The sequence below is a fragment of the Bubalus bubalis genome, chromosome 9 (genome assembly GCF_019923935.1).
Source record: "Bubalus bubalis isolate 160015118507 breed Murrah chromosome 9, NDDB_SH_1, whole genome shotgun sequence".
NCBI lineage: Eukaryota > Metazoa > Chordata > Mammalia > Artiodactyla > Bovidae > Bubalus > Bubalus bubalis.
The window spans coordinates 108,473,322-108,489,309 of record NC_059165.1 but is presented as its reverse complement, the minus strand read 5'-3'; the positions used below and the strand labels follow the sequence as shown (position 1 = coordinate 108,489,309).

The following is a 15,988-nucleotide window of genomic DNA, read 5'->3' as shown; positions in this document are numbered from 1 at the left end:
TCCTTCTGATTCAGTCTTGGGGACTGGGAGAAGCCAAGTACCAAATGAGCTCTCCCTGCTTCTGATGACAGGGTTTCTCTGTCGTACCCATTATGCTCCCTCAAGTATTTATTGCCCACAAAATAAAACAAGTGCTCCAATAATCATCTATGAAATCCTTGCCCTTTCTCCCTCTTACCTGATGCCAAAGTCAATTCTTGATGGACTTTGTCAAATCATCATCACCATCCCTCATCTGAACTGCTGCAATAACCTCCTAATGGGTTTCCTTGCTCCTAATATTGTTACCACCCCACCTTTCTAATCTGTTCTCCACACAGGTGAAAGTTTTTTTTAAAAATGTAGGTTAGATCTTATTTTTCCATGGCTGAAAATCCTCCAAATACTCATGAAATAAAATCCAACTCCTAACTTGACCTTTAAAGGCCGACGTTATCCAGCCCATCCCAACTACCCTGATCTCCTCTCCTCCTGCTTGGCATGCCTCACTTACCTGGTGTCTTCCTCAAACCCAGGTTGGTCCCACTCAAGACCTCTGCACCTGTTTTGTTTTTCTAGAAAGGCTCTTGCCCCAAACCTTTGCATAGTTGACTCCTTCTCTCCTTTAGCTCTCAGCTCACATTTCACTCCCCAGAAAGACGTTCCCCTTTTACCCTAACTGGAAAGATTTTCCCTTGATTCCCTCTATCTTTTAACTAATCTTGCATCCCTGAATTAGTAGCATTTTGCAACTATTTTGCTTCTGAATTTGTTGTCTTATCTCCTCTCTAGAACTGTGCTGTCCAAGGTAGTCACAGCCACAAGTGGTACTGAAAGGTAGCCAGTGCAATTGAGATGTGTTGTAAGTGTAAAATACAGTGGATCTTTAAGCCTCACCTTAAAAAGAATGTAAAATATCTAATAAGGTTTATACTGACTATATACGTCAAAATGATACTATTTTGGCTATACTGGGTTCAATAAAATAAATTACTAAAACTTCATGTGTTTCTGCTTTTTAAAAACGTGGCTACTAGGATATCAGAAATTACACATGTGGCTTGCATGGCATTTCTATTGGACAGCGCTGCTCTATAATGTCATGTCTTGTGGGCAGGGATCTTGTTTGTTTTGTGCACAGCTGTTATCCCAGCACCCAGAACAATGTTTGGCATTGAAGATGCTGAGCGAAGTGAGCCTGAATTTTCACGGCCCCTAAGCCCCCCGCCCCACCCCGCCCCACGGCCGCGGCTCACCTCTCAGCCCATGTTTGAGGCAATGCTCCAGCACTACAAAGAACTGCTGCAGCGGGGCATGGTCTGCATCCAGGCTGCGGCCCAGGCTCAGGGCAGACTGGAGCAAGACCTTGATGCTGAGTTTCATCATGTGCATCAGGTTGACACGCTCCTCCATCATCTGGCCCTTGGAAGCTGTAGAGTGGAAGTAGGGACAGCTTCGTTAGTGCACTGAATGTAGTCGCGGGTGAGGAGGCTAGACGCAGAACAACGAAGGGAAGACCCGTCGGCTGGTCTGCTCTGAGCACTCACGTGCGGATTAACTGGAGTTCTCAGCCAACAGGCCCCTAACCCCGGGAGGTCACAGCCTCACCCGGGCGGCTGAGGCCGTGGGTCAGTCTGCAAGGCTTCTCCCAGGCAGCTCCGCGCGTTGCTACGGCGACGGCCCTATCAGCACTCACTGCGATTGGTGTGTCCCACGCCCTTATTCCATTTTCGACCAATGGAACGATGCATACTCCAGAAAGCCTTGCCCTGAGCTAGGAGGCTTGCTGGGAAAGTGCTCTACCCCCGTCTCGTTCCTATTGGAGGAGTCCAGCTCGAGGCCACGCCCCCAGAGCTCGCGGGCGCCATTTTGACTTCTCTGCCAGGAGGGAGGTAGCGGCTTCCGGGCTTGCTTGGGCTGGGGCGTATACTAGCTAGAGGGATTCCTGAGCCAGCTGTTTTGTCTGTGAGTGCCACCCGGAGCATTCGGGGAAGCATCCATTCCTTGGTACAGGGCTCAAATTCTCGTTGCCGGTCTTTCGTACACGATTAGTGGACTGTTAGTTTTACACTTCTTTTGTAAGGTAAAACCGTTAGAATAAAATGCAAGCACTATAAACTGGTACAATTAATAAAAGTTCAATCATTCAAGGTTTTTTAAAAATCTTTTATTACTATTATAAATAATTATAAAATACAATGTGCTATGAAGTTTCTTTGTATTCATTAATTGTATTTACACTTAATAACCACTGGAGTTAAGCAATATTTCATTAGATTATTTTTCATTTTCTTAGGTCAGATTTCAGTCCTCCAGTCTCCTCTGTTCATGGGATTCTCCAGGCAAGAATACTGGAGTGGACTGCCATTTTCTTCTCCAGGGCATCTTTCCAACCCAGGGATCCAAGGCCCGTCTCTTGCATTGGCAGGCAGATTCTTTACTACTGACCCAAGAGGAAAGCTCATTTAATATGTAAAAATGTATAAAGGTGAAACAAAATTTTGCGAAAAAGTCTACCCTGAGTTAATATTTTTTTGGGAGGGGAGAATTTTTTTTTTTTTTAAGTAGTTGTAAGTTTACAACAAAATTGACAGGAAGGTATGGAAATTCCCTTCCCTCATATGCATCTGGAGAAGGCAACGGCAACCCACTCCAGTACTCTTGCCTGGAAAATCCCATGGCTGGAGGAGCCTGCTGGGCTGCAGTCCATGGGGTCCCTGCAAGTCGGACACGACTGAGCGAGTTCACTTGCACTTTCATGCATTGGAGAACGAAATGGCAACCCACTCCAGTGTTCTTGCCTGGAGAATCCCAGGGATGGGGGAACCTGGGTGGGCTGCCGTATATGGGGTCGCACACTACTGAAGCAACTTAGCAGCAGCAGCTGCACATGCATCAGTTCAGTTCAGTCACTCAGTTGTGTCTGACTCTTTGCGACCCCATGAACTGCAGTTCACCAGGCCTCCCTGTCTATCACCAACTCCCAGAGTTTACCCAAACTCATGTCCATCGAGTCAGTGATGCCATCCAACCATCTCACCCTCTGTCATCCCCTTCTCCTCCTGCCCTCAATCTTTCCCAACATCAGGGTCTTTTCAAATGAGTCAGCTCTTCACATCAGGTGGCCAAAGTATTGGAGTTTCAGCTTCAACATTAGTCCTTCCAATGAACATGCATAGCTGTTATCAAGACTGGAACTTTTTTTTAAAAATAAGGATGAACTGCATTGCGGGGAAGGCAATGGCACCCCACTCCAGTACTCTTGCCTGGAAAATCCCATGGATGGAGGAGCCTGGTAGGCTGTAGTCCATGGGGTCGTTAGGAGTTGGACACGACTGAGCGACTTCCCTTTCACTTTTCACTTTCATGAATTGGAGAAGGAAATGGCAGCCCACTCCAGTGTTCTTGCCTGGAGAATCCCAGGGACGGGGGAGCCTGGTGGGCTTCCATCTATGGGGTCACACAGAGTCCAACACGACTGAAGTGATTTAGCAGCAGCAGCAGCAGAACTGCATTGACACATGATAACCAAGGTCCCAGTTCATCCTCTATGTTCACTGATGAAGTAAGTAGTATTGCACCTTCTGTGGGTTTGGACAAAAGTATAATATCATTATATTATAATGACATCATTATAATGTCATTCAAAGTATTTTCACTGCTCATAAAAACTTCTGTACTCTGTGTATGCATCTCCCTGCTAACTCCAGGCAACCACTGATCTTTTTATTGTCTCCATAGTTTTGCCTTTTCCAGAATGTCATTTAGTTGGAATCTATTTTTCTTTTTTTCTTTCTCCTTGACAGGTTCAAAGCCTTTTTAAGACCACTCATGGCCGACCCATGCATGGACCAGAACGGCTCTAGGTGGCAAGCTCCCTGACTAAGTACTGCAGCTCTTCTTCCAATATCGAGCCCTGTCCCACTGGTCCTGCCCAGCAGCCACATGGAGGTGAACAAGGACATAGTCTGGATATTTGTTCATTGAAACACTAGAAGTTTTGTGCCTCTTGTCACAGTGAACCCAGATTCCTGTCTGGTGGGCTATAAACAGATGAGCCATTTATTTAGGCCCTCTGCTCTACGTGCAACCCAATCCGTGACAAATTCTTACCAAGTGACCTCTCAAGCCTACGAAACTGTCCCTCTGGAACTATTATAGACCCTCAAATTATAACCTAGTTCCAGCAGGAAAATAAGCCCTGGTTGGTGCACCCCTCTGTCTGCACCAATGCCACTTTTTGGTCTTTTAAATGTTTGCCCCTTGGATTGGAGGATGGGGTGGGAAGTATATGGTTGTTTACCAGTTGTTCATTATATATGTTAAGCAGACTTTCATGTTTATTGTTTCCTAGTATTATTTCTATGACTTGCCTGTTAAATCTTTTAACTTTCTTGATTTGTTTGCTTTTGTCTTATGGGTCTGTGTATTGTGGATATTAATCCTTTGTTTACCTGCTTTCTTTCATCAGCAATAATGAATATGGATATATAGTTAAAAGAGCATATATGTGTATAGCTAAATTGAAAAGAATGATACTATGACTCTGAATTTATAATACAAGTATTAAGTAAATATGAATGAGACTCAAGACAGCCTGGGACTGAAAATTCCAAATTCTCAGCAAAACCCAAGAAGACAGCTACTGGGAAAGAAAAACTGGTCTAAATATTTCATCTTGGTTTTGGAAAAAGAAAAACGGATTTTAAGTAAAGCATCTGGGTGGGGAGGATATATTTTAAATATTGAGAGACTCCTATGTATTATTTATAAATTTGAAAAGTTTAATGAGATGGGTGATTGGGTGCAATCTCAAAAAGGCAGAATGATCTCTGTTCGTTTCCAAAGCAAACCATTCAATATCATAGTAATCCAAGTTGATGGCCCAACCACTATGCTGAAGAAGCTGAAGTTGAACGGTTCTATGATGACCTACAAGACCTTCTAGAACTAACGCCAAAAAAAGATGTCCTTTTCATCATAGGGGACTGGAATGCAAAAGGAAGTCAGGAGATACCTGGAGTAACAGGCAAGGTTGGCCCTGGAGTACAAAATGAAGCAGGGCAAAGGCTAACAGAGTTTTGCCAAGAGAACTCACTGGTCATAGCAAACACCCTCTTCCAACAACACAAGAGATGGCTCTACATGTGGACATCACCAGGGGGTCAAAAATGAAATCAGACTGATTATATTATTTGCAGCGAAAGATGAAGAAACTCTATACAGTCAGGAAAAACAAGACTGGGAGCTGACTGTGGCTCAGATCATGAACTCCTTATTGCCAAATTCAGACTTAAATTGAAGAAAGTAGGGAAAACCACTAGACCATTCAGGTATGACCTAAATCAAATCCCTTATGATTATACAGTGGAAGTGACAAATAGAGTCAAGGGATTAGATCTGATAGAGTGCCTGAAGAACTATGGATAAGGTTCATGACGTTGTACAGGAGGCAGTGATCAAAACTGTCCCCAAGGAAAAACATGCAAAAAGGCAAAATGGTTGTCTGAGGAGGCCTTACAAATAGCTGAGAAAAGAAGAGAAGTGAAAGGCAAAGGAGAAAAGGAATGATATATCCATCTGAATGCAGTTCCAAAGAATAGCAAGGAGAGATAAGAAAGCCTTTGTCAGTGATCAATGCAAAGAAATAGAGGAAAACAATAGAATGGGAAAGACTAGAGATCTCTTCAAGATAATAAGAGATACCAAGGGAACATTTCATGCAAAGATGGACACAATTAAGTACAGAAATGGTAGGGACCTAACAGAAGCAGAAGATATTAAGAAGAGGTGGCAAGAATACACAGAAGAAACACACGAAAAAGATCTTCCCGACCCAGATAATCACAATGGTGTGATCACTCACCTAGAGCCAGACATCCTGGAATGTGAAGTCAAGTGGGCCTTAGGAAGCATCACTACAAACAAAGCTAGTGGAGGTGATGAGATTCCAGCTGAACTATTTCAAATCCTAAAAGATGATGTTGTGAAAGTGTGGCACTCAATACGTTAGCAAATTTGGAAAACTAGGCAGTGGCCACAGGACTGGAAAAGGTCCATTTTCATTCCAATCCCAAAGAAAGGCAATGCCAAAGAATGTTCAAACTACTGCCCAATTGCACTCATCTCACACACTGGTAAAGTAATGCTCAAAATTCTCCAAGCTAGGCTTCAACAGTACATGAACCAAGCACTTGCAGATGTTCAAGCTGGATTTAGAAAAAGCAGAGGAACAAGAGATCAAATTGCCAACATCTGTTGAATAATCGTAAAAGCAAGAGAGTTCCAGAAAAACATCTACTTCTGCTTTATTGACTGCCCTAAAGGCTTTGACTGTGTGGATTACAACCAACTGTGGAAAATTTTTAAAAGAGATGGGAATACCAGACCACTTGACCTGCCTCCTGAGAAATCTGTATGCAGGTCAGGAAGCAACAGTTAGAACCAGACATGGAACAACAGACTGGTTCCAAATTGGGAAAGGAGTATGTCAAGCTTGTATATTGTCACCGTGCTTATTTAACTTCTATGCAGAGTACGTCATGTGAAATGTCAAGCTGAATGAATCACAAGCTGGAATCAAGATTTCCAGAAGAATTATCTATAACCTCAGATATGCAGATGACACCACCTTTATGGCAGAAAGCGAAGAAGAACTAAAGAGCCTTTTGATGAAAGAGGAGCATGAAAAAGCTGGCTTAAAACTTAACATTCAAAAAACTAAGATCATGGCATCTGGTCTCATCACTTCAAGGCAAATAGATGGGGAAGTAATGGAAACAGTGAGAGACTTTATTTTCATGGCGCCAGAACTACTGCAGATGGTGACTGCAGCCATAAAAAACACTTGCTCCTTGGAAGAAAAGCTATGACCAACCTAGACAGCATATTAAAAAGCAGGGACATTACTTTACCAACGAAGGTTCATCTAGTCAAAGCTGTGGTCTTTATGTAGTCATGTATGGATATGAGAGCTGGACTATAAAGAAAGCTGAGCACCAAAGAATTGATGCTTTTGAACTGTGGTGCTGGAGAAGACTCTTGAGAGTCTCTTGGCCTGTAAGGACATCAAACCAGTCAATCCTAAAGGAAATCAGTCCTGAATGTTCATTGGAAGGACTAATGTTGAATCTGAAACTCCAGTACTTTGGCCACCTGATTCAAAGAACTGACTCATTGAAAAAAAACCCTGATGCCAGGAAAGATTGAAGGCAGGAGGAGGAGGGGACGACAGAGGATGGGATGGTTGGATGGCATCACAGACTCAATGGACATGAATTTGAGCAAGCTCCAGGAGTTGGTGATGGACAGGGAAGCCTGCCGTGCTGCAGTCCATGGCGTTGCAGAATCAGACTCAACTGAGCGTCTGAACTGATCCTTAAAGAAGATACCAATCCCTAGGCTATAAACGAAGTCTTGTGGTCTTCAAATGGGAATAAATATGCAGGAAGTCCTGCAGAGGGCTAGGCAGGTCCAGATATTTTGAGGAAATTGATTTTTAGATCCTCAAGTTTCACAGGCACTCTTTCTTTACTCACTCTACAGAAGAATCACAGTTCACTCCTTGTCCCATATCTTCCTCCTAAGGCACTGACCTGAGGTACAGAAGTTGCCACATACCAGATAGGGGTGAAGCTTCCTTTGATGATTAATCAAATCACTAAAAACTTGAAGAGATTCCAGTCTTTCATTTGCTGAACTTAGTTAAAGAAACTTGATCTTGGGGGAGAGGAGTGGTTTCTACCCGTCTGCTGGGTATCCTGAATTTAGAAAGTTTTTAAAAAAATTTATCTACAAGTAAAAATATATGTAATTATTTTTGGTTGGTCTCAATACTTATTCCTTGGATGTGCCATTAACTTGATGGACATGTTCTCTAAATGAGCCAAGCTGCAGCCCTTGAAGAACATGTACACTAACTCTTTTTTATTAATTCTGGCCACATCTTGGCATATGAAACCCTAGTTCCCTGATCAGGGATCAAACACGTGTCCCCTGTGGTGCAAGTGCTCAGTCCCAACTACTGGACCACCAGAGAATTTCCTAAAGTCTTTCTGTTAAAACATAATGTATTGGCAAGATGTAATGATATAAGCAATGTTTAGATGTCTCCAACCATTTTGAGTGTCTAGGTTAAACAAAGTGAAAGAATTATAAGGCATAATTATTGTTTGATAGGTCTTGGTAAAGCCTTTTTTGGAGAACTTCCCTGAAAGAGAAATATCTTTAATGTTTGCAAGAAAGGTGATTTTCATTTGAACAAAATGAAAATCTGAACAAAAATTTTTTTGATCAAAAAAATGTTTTTAGATCAATGCGATTTGGGGCATATAACTTAAAAGGAGTTCAAAGACCTGAATAACATTATTATAACACAGCTGTCCATTTCATATCTGAGTTACTTTATTGTACAGGAGAAATTAACACAAGATTGTAAATCAACTGTACTGAAATAAAATATTTTAAAATGTTTGGTAGAATTTACCAATGGGGGGAAAACAAACCAACCTGTACAGTTCTATTTTTTATTTATATGAGTCAGAGTTCTCAAGGATCACATCTATAAAAAAAACAAAAAATGGGAATAAAATTGATGCTGAGTTCCATCACATTTACATCAGTAAATCATGTATATTCATCTACATTTTTTTAATTAAAAAAAAAGATACCATTCAGTTCATTAAGAGAAGTAATTCCAAGAAAAAATTATGTATTACTTATAAAATTATATTTGTATCCCTTTAATCAACTTAGCATTACTAATAATTTTAATGGTAATTCATTATAGAAGAAAAAAATTTTTATACACTCAGAGCTTTAGTCACAAGAAAAGTTTATTATATTTTAATTAATTTACATATTTTTTTCTGAGATGTATGATAGGATGACCAATAAAAAAATTTAAAACATACATTAAGTGGATTGGAAATTCAAGGAATAAAGGGAAAAGTGTAAAATTTACAAATATTAAATAATTTTATTATTAATTTATTAACAAGATAGATGGCAGAGTTATCAAGTTGTTAAGGTATTGATCACTTGATACACTTAAAATAATGATACAGTGGTTTTATTTTAAAAAGTCAATTTTTACAATAAACCAAGAAGTTTATTGAAAATTATGATGAATTTTATGTATCAACTTTAAAAGCTGAAGATTTTTTTTAGGGGGTCATGTGAACAAAAAATGTGAAGACTAGTGTTTCAGGAAGTGGCTCCTACAGTCATTCCTGGGAACACAGTAGTGTTTTGCAGCCATCTCATCCATTCCCCAGTTAGGTTAGTCACCAATTCCCATTTGACCTCAATTTAGAGTCATGGAAAATTTGATTGGAAGGATCTTTGTTTCATTTCTCCATATTACTAGCTTTGTGACCTTGGCTAAGCTATTTACATCTCTAAGCTTCATTAATAACAGTTCAACACAGCACACAGAATATCATAAAATTCTACACTTATTGAATTGCCAAGTAAATGGTCTGATCAGGGATCTCAACCTTGACTGTTACAGAGGGGCTGCACCTGTAACATAAAAGAGTGACCCAGTGAGAGGAAAAGCTGGAGAAGACATAAAGACACCTTGCTAGAGGAATGCTAACTGATCATGTGTGCCAGATGGGAGTCAAAAGAAACTGGGATCTGGATTTTTAATAGAAAACCTGGTAACTGGCTAAAAAAAAAAACCTAAATGCTTTTACACTGTGCAGGATGTGAAAAAAAAAAAAAAAAAAAAAAAGAATGCAGCTACCAGCACAAACATCTCAAAGGGCTGCCAGTGTGTTGTAACCTTCGTATAGAGAATACATATTCAGGAGAGTGCACGCTACAGATTTTTTTTATTGGGTTCTGAATTAAAGAGAAGTAACTAGAGCCCTGGGATTTCTTTGGAAGGAATGATGCTAAAGCTGAAACTCCAGTACTTTGGCTACCTCATGCGAAGAGTTGACTCATTGGAAAAGACTCTGATGCTGGGAGGGATTGGGGGCAGGAGGAGAAGGGGACGACAGAGGATGAGATGGCTGGATGGCATCACTGACCGGATGGATGTGAGTCTGGGTGAACTCAGGGAGCTGGTGATGGACAGGGAGGCCTGGTGTCCTGCGATTCATGGGGTCGCAAAGAGTCGGACACGACTGAGCGAATGAACTGAACTGAACTGAACTGAACTAGAGTCTTTATAAATTTGAGTTTTAGTTTTGATTAGCCCTTTGGAGTCTTAAAAGATCTTATCATACACTGTACTGACAAGAAAACCATTTTACACTTTCCTAATTTTACAGAATTTTCACTTATCATCTCAATGGCTAACTTAAGGAGTTCAGCAATATGAAATGAAAAAGGCATTGTACTTCATTTTGGAAGGAGGCATATTACTTTGTGCAGTGGAGCTCTCACACATGGAAAATAAAATTTGCCATTGGAAGACAACAAAGAAAGGCATAATATAATGCTACTTACCTAATGGCAAATATATATCTAAATACTTTTAAAATTAAAGAGTGACTTCTTCAGTGAGTTTTGTTATTCATCCTTTAGAAAAAGAATACCCCCAAACCAAACAACTACAGAGAATGCAATCATTGTGGCAAGCTGCGCTACCAGACCCCATGTGGGTTAACATTTTAATATAAGTCATTTCATGACATTCCACAGCATCTTTCTTAAACCTGGATCACCACAAAAGCTATCTGGCAAGAGTGCTGCTCATACTCAGTCTCTGCTCCTTCTGGCAAGAGTGCTACTCATATTCAGTCTCTGCTCCTTCACGGCTCCCACTGAACAATCTCTGACCTCACTGCTTTTGTAAGCAGATAAGCAGATCAAAGGAAAGGAAATGAGCCAGCCCTGGCTGGAGTGGTGACCACTATCTTCTGACCTGCTTTCTGAGGCCTCTGCAGAGCATGCTACCTGGGTTTCAGTTCCTTTTCCCCATTCCCACTCCTGCTCTATCTGATGACTTAAAATCTGGCTTACCACTGGGAAACCAGTCACATAGCTCATGCCAGCTGTTCCCCACCCTTTCGCCCTCAGTAAGCCATGCTCACAACTTTTGCCAGATTTCAGTGGCAGTTGTTTACTTGACTAAAAAATCAAGATGTATATATTACAGCATATTACAACATTATTTAAAAACATCAAGGCATTGAGGTGATGTAACTAAGCACTGGCTTGAGAGGTAGCTTGTCTTGGTTCAAGTTCTGGCTCTATCATTTCTAAGTGACTTGGTCAATTTACTTTTTAATTCAGCCTCCCTCTTTATAAACAAGGAATAATAATGGTATCTATCACATGGGGCAGGCTACATGAGTGGAGGCATGAAGTCCATGACTCCTTCCCATGCCCCTAAGGGACTGCAATTTCCTGCAGGGATGTGGTCCCCATACGGTTGGGTGGGTGAGAAGTCCCTGCCCAGTTCCTGCCCAATGTGCTGTGGTGCTGCCAGCCTGCAGCAGGCCAGTGGAAACCTGGCCCTGCCCCGAGAGTCAAACGGCATAACATCAACCCTCCCTGGGGCAGCATGGTCATGCAGTATGTCAGGGACAGGTAGGGAGAAGCCCGAGGGAAGTTCAAGCGGACAAGAGTGGCAGAGAACCTGTTCCACAGAGACAGTGGGAGATGGGACCACACAGGAGCCCAGCTCCAAGGCCCCACACCTGTTCCTTTGTCCCATCAGACTTCACTTAACACAAATTTAAAGATAAGAGTTTCTATCATGGGTACTTCTGAGGGCCTGGCCCTGGGCAGTCATACTGATTAAAGCCTGCACTTCATGAACATCATGAAGCCATTTCAGCTATCACCTAGGATTAATGTCAAGATGAAATGAACTAATATATGTACAGATTTAAGAATAATATCTGTCACCTAGGAAGCACAATATAAGTGTTGCTTATTATTTATAGCATTACCATAAATAGAAAAGTATTTTTCAAATATTTGTTCAACAAATATTATTCCGTGCTAGGCACAGTTCTAGGCACTGGCACATTTCCTCGCCAAACAGCTAACATTATTTGCTTACTAACAAGCCTCTGGAGAAGGCAATGGCACCCCACTCCAGTACTCTTGCCTGGAGAATCCCATGGACGGAGGAGCCTGGTGGGCTGCAGTCCATGGGGTCGCTGGGGGTCGGACACGACTTCATTTTCACTTTTCACTTTCATGCATTGGAGAAGGAAATGGCAACCCACTCCAGGGTTCTTGCCTGGAGAATCCCAGGGATGGTGGAGCCTGATGGGCTGCCCTCTATGGGGTCGCACAGAGTCGGACACGACTGAAGCGACTTAGCAGCAGCAACAAGCCTCTAAGAAGATCTCGGGCCTTGACTCTCTGGACTGAACACCAGTGGGTGGGCATACAGTCAAAATGTGTGTAAAGGTGGCAAGTTAGTGGGAACTAGATTCCTGAGTTAAATAGGTTCCTTCATTACCTTCTAGTCCTACTTTCTATTGCCAGAGAGATACAGTTTCCTATCTCAAAACAAGTGAGATTTTAAACTGTATCAATCTTTCCTAGCCATTGAAACTATCACAACTCACTATCCGTGCTTTTTACATCAAATATACATTGGATAGGATGGAATCAAGAAACCTCAAAGGCACACTATAATACTTGTTAGGGAGTACTTCACAGTCTTTAGTGAGCTCTGCCCCATAGCACTATGACAAAATGTTCTCAGTTCACAATCCAATACAGTAGCCACTCGCTACATGTAGATTACTGAACCACTTAAAATGTGGCTGTTGTGACTGAGGAACTGAATTTTTAATCGTTAAACATCACATGTGGGTAGTGGCTATTGTATTGGTTGGCAGAGCTCTAAATATTTGGCTTTAAGGACTTTCTAAGTCACACTCTACCAATTATTTAACGTTTCCATTCTTACTCATGTGCTGAAACTATTCTAGATGACAAAGGCTTAAAAGAGTTGATGATAAGAGATCATTGAATGCTATAAGAACTTTGTGAATCACAAAATTCCTATTTTACAGACTGGAAAATGTGATGACTTGCCTGTATCATACAGCTCATTGGTTGTAGTGGTTGCCTGGAATTAGAATGGGAAAGACTAGAGATCTCTTCAAGAAAATTAGAGATACTAAGGGAACATTTCATGCAAAGATGAGAACAATAAAGGACAGAAATGGTATGGACCTAACAGAAGCAGAAGATATTAAGAAGAGGTGGCAAGAATACACAGAAGAACCATACAAAAAGATCTTAATGACCCAGATAACCACAATGGTGTGATCACTCACCTAGAGCCAGCCATCCTGGAGCGCAAAGTCAAGTAGGCCTTAGGAAGCATCACTATGAATAAAGCTAGTGGAGGTGATGGAATTCCAGTTGAGCTATTTCAAATCCTGAAAGATGATGCTGTGAAAGTGCTGCACTCAATATGCCAGCAAATTTGGAAAACTCAGCAGTGGCCACAGGACTGGAAAAGGTCAGTTTTCATTCCAATACCAAAGAAAGGCAATGCCAAAGAATGTTCAAACTACTGTACAATTGCACTCATCTCACGCACTAGTAAAGTAATGCCTAAAATTCTCCAAGCGAGGCTTCAACAGTACTTGAACCAAACACTTGCAGATGTTCAAGCTGGATTTAGAAAAGGCAGAGGAACCAGAGATCAAATTGCCAATATCTGTTGGATCATCGAAAAAACAAGAGAGTTCCAGAAAAACATCTACTTCTCCTTTATAGACTACGCCAAAGCCTTTGACTGTGTGGATCACAACAAACTGTGGAAAATTCTTAAAAGAGATGGGAGTACCACCAGACCACCTGACCTTCCTCATGAGAAATCTATATGCAGGTCAAGAAGCAACAGTTAGAACTGGACATGGAACAACAGACTGGTTCCAAATTGGGAAAGGAGTATGTCAAGCCTGTATATTGTCACCATGCTTATTTAACTTATATGTAGAGTACATCATGCAAAACGTCAGGCTGGATGAAGCACAAGCTGGAATCAAGATTGCTGGGCTAAATATCAATAGCCTCAGAAAGGCAGATGACACCACCCTGATGGCAGAAAGTGAAGAAGAACTAAAGAGCCTCTTGATGAAAGTGAAAGAGGAGAGTGAAAAAGTTGGCTTAACTAGGATCATGGCATCCAGTCCCATCAGTTCAGTTCAGTTCAGTTGCTCAGTTGTGTCCAACTCTTTGCGACCCCATGAATCGCAGCACGCCAGGCCTCCTTGTCCATCACCAACTCCCGGAGTTCACTCAGACTCACGTCCATCGAGTCAGTGATGGCATCCAGCCATCTCATCCGATGTCGTCCCCTTCTCCTCCTGCCCCCAATCCCTCCTACTTCATAGCAAATAGATGGGGAAACAATGGAAACAGTGAGAGACTATTTTTATGGGCTCCAAAATCACTGCAGATGGTGACTTCAGCCATGAAATTAAAAGATGCTTACTCCTTGGAAGGAAAGCTATGACCAACCTAGACAGCACATTAAAAAGCAGGGACATTACTTTACCGACAAAGGTCCATCTAGTCAAAGGTATGGTTTTTCCAGTAGTCATATATGGATGTGAGAGTTGGACTATGAAGAAAGCTGAGCACCGAAGAACTGATACTTTTTAACTGTGGTGTTTAAGACTCTTGGGAGTCCCTTGGACTGCAAGGAGATCAAACCATTCAATCCTAAAGGAAATTATTCCTGAAAATTCATTGGAAGGACTGATGCTGAAGCTGAAACTCCAATACTTCGGCCATGTGATATGAAGAACGAACTCATTGGAAAAGACCCTGATGCTGGGAAAGATCGAAGGCGGGAGGAGAAGGGGACGACAGAGGATGAGATGGTTAGATGGCATCACCGACTCAATGGACATTACTCTGAGTAGGCTCTAGAGTTGGTGATGGACAGGGAGGCCTGGTGTGCTGCTGTCCCTGGGGTTGCAAAGAGTCCTACACGACTGAGCGACTGAACGGAACTGAACCGGAACCCTCGCCCTCTAAGCTCCACCTGGTGTTCTGACTCCGCGGTGAGTCAGTATGCGCCGTCAACAACTGGAGATGTGAGCTGGCATGGAAGTTTGAGATTTAAAGCAGAGAAAAGTATATTTTAATTTCCTAAGTAAGTCCTTTAAAAATAAATAAGGACTAACTAAACTTTAACCCGTCCAGTTTTTAGTATAAAGGTCACCGATGAGAAAAAGAATGCTGTCTGGGGCACACCATAGGAAGTGAAATTGCTCCAATCTCAGGCCACCCACGCCCAGGTATTTATCTTGACTAGGACACACGGTGTAAAGAAAACCGACGAGTAGTTACGCGTGTTAACAACCTAACAAGCTGAGTCAGTTAAACAGTCTTGCCAGCCTGGAATCCAAGGCAAAACAACCACCTGTCTGATGGAAAGCTCACGCAGCGTGCCCGGCCGGAGCCTACCTGCGCGCACTACGTCGTCCGCGCCGCCGTCCGCGCCGCCCAGGCTCGCGGCCGCGCGCAGCGCGCTCCCGCAGCTGGCCGACAGGGTGCCTGTGGCTCTCCGCGCCAGGGTCAGGATGGGTGCGGACCAGCCTTCCGTCGCCGCCCGCGACTTCGCCGCCCTCCGCAGTTCGCCTGGGCCTGGCACCTGGCTCCGGTCCACGATCTCAAACTCTTCTCCCGGCTCCGGCCCCGGCTCCTGCTCCGGCCGGCCTCCGTCGTCCCCGTCAGCCATTTTGGCCGTGTCACGTGCCGCCGGCGAGCGGCTGACTAGCGCGGCGCGCGGGAGGGCGCTTTTACGTCCTCGCTGCTCCTTTTCGTGTTCGCGCCGGGTTTTCTTCCTCTTTACGGTTCTACTCTCCTTTCTTTCAGTTTAGAAAAGCTCGGGAAGGCGCAAGTCATAAAATAAGTATCCACGTTCTTATCAACTGGGGGGACTTGTTTCCGTTGAAGTTCCTCTTGGGTTTTCTCCCTTTTTCGTGGTTCCTCCTATCTGGCTTAAAACAGAGCCCAAAAGGCCGTAGTTTTCTTTGTGACAAAATTCCCTCTTTTAAATTTTCAT

At 42.7% G+C, this 15,988-nt stretch overlaps 1 protein-coding gene, 1 long non-coding RNA gene and 1 other non-coding gene across 8 annotated transcripts in view; 1 reads left to right on the top strand and 2 right to left on the bottom strand.

The window, feature by feature from the left end:
* RUFY1 (RUN and FYVE domain containing 1) overlaps positions 1-15,688 on the bottom strand; it is a 67,135-nt gene extending 51,447 nt beyond the window's left edge. Inside the window, exons 1-2 of one of the 4 annotated variants that reach the window (XM_025293942.3) lie at positions 15,388-15,688; positions 1,236-1,409 (exon numbers count right to left, since the gene is read on the bottom strand). In XM_025293942.3, the coding sequence (XP_025149727.1) occupies positions 1,236-1,409; positions 15,388-15,661 (448 nt within the window). In that variant the 5' untranslated portion in view covers positions 15,662-15,688. Of the gene's footprint in view, positions 1-1,235; positions 1,410-1,526; positions 1,731-15,387 lie in introns of those variants that run through there. The other 3 variants (XM_006058861.4, XM_006058863.4, XM_006058862.4) reach the window with 3 other exon arrangements.
* Positions 1,836-4,315, top strand: LOC112587023. 3 transcript variants are annotated; one of them, XR_006553587.2, is made up of 2 exons: positions 1,836-1,944; positions 3,786-4,315. It is a non-coding gene; the product is annotated as an uncharacterized LOC112587023 (long non-coding RNA). The 3 variants fall into 3 exon arrangements; XR_003111619.3 differs by having other exon boundaries at positions 1,864-2,062; XR_006553586.2 differs by lacking the exon at positions 1,836-1,944 and adding an exon at positions 3,367-3,544.
* On the bottom strand, positions 3,943-4,072 carry LOC112587179. The gene has a single exon (XR_003111706.1). It is a non-coding gene; the product is annotated as a small nucleolar RNA SNORA11 (small nucleolar RNA).
* Positions 15,689-15,988: the final 300 nt, after the last annotated feature.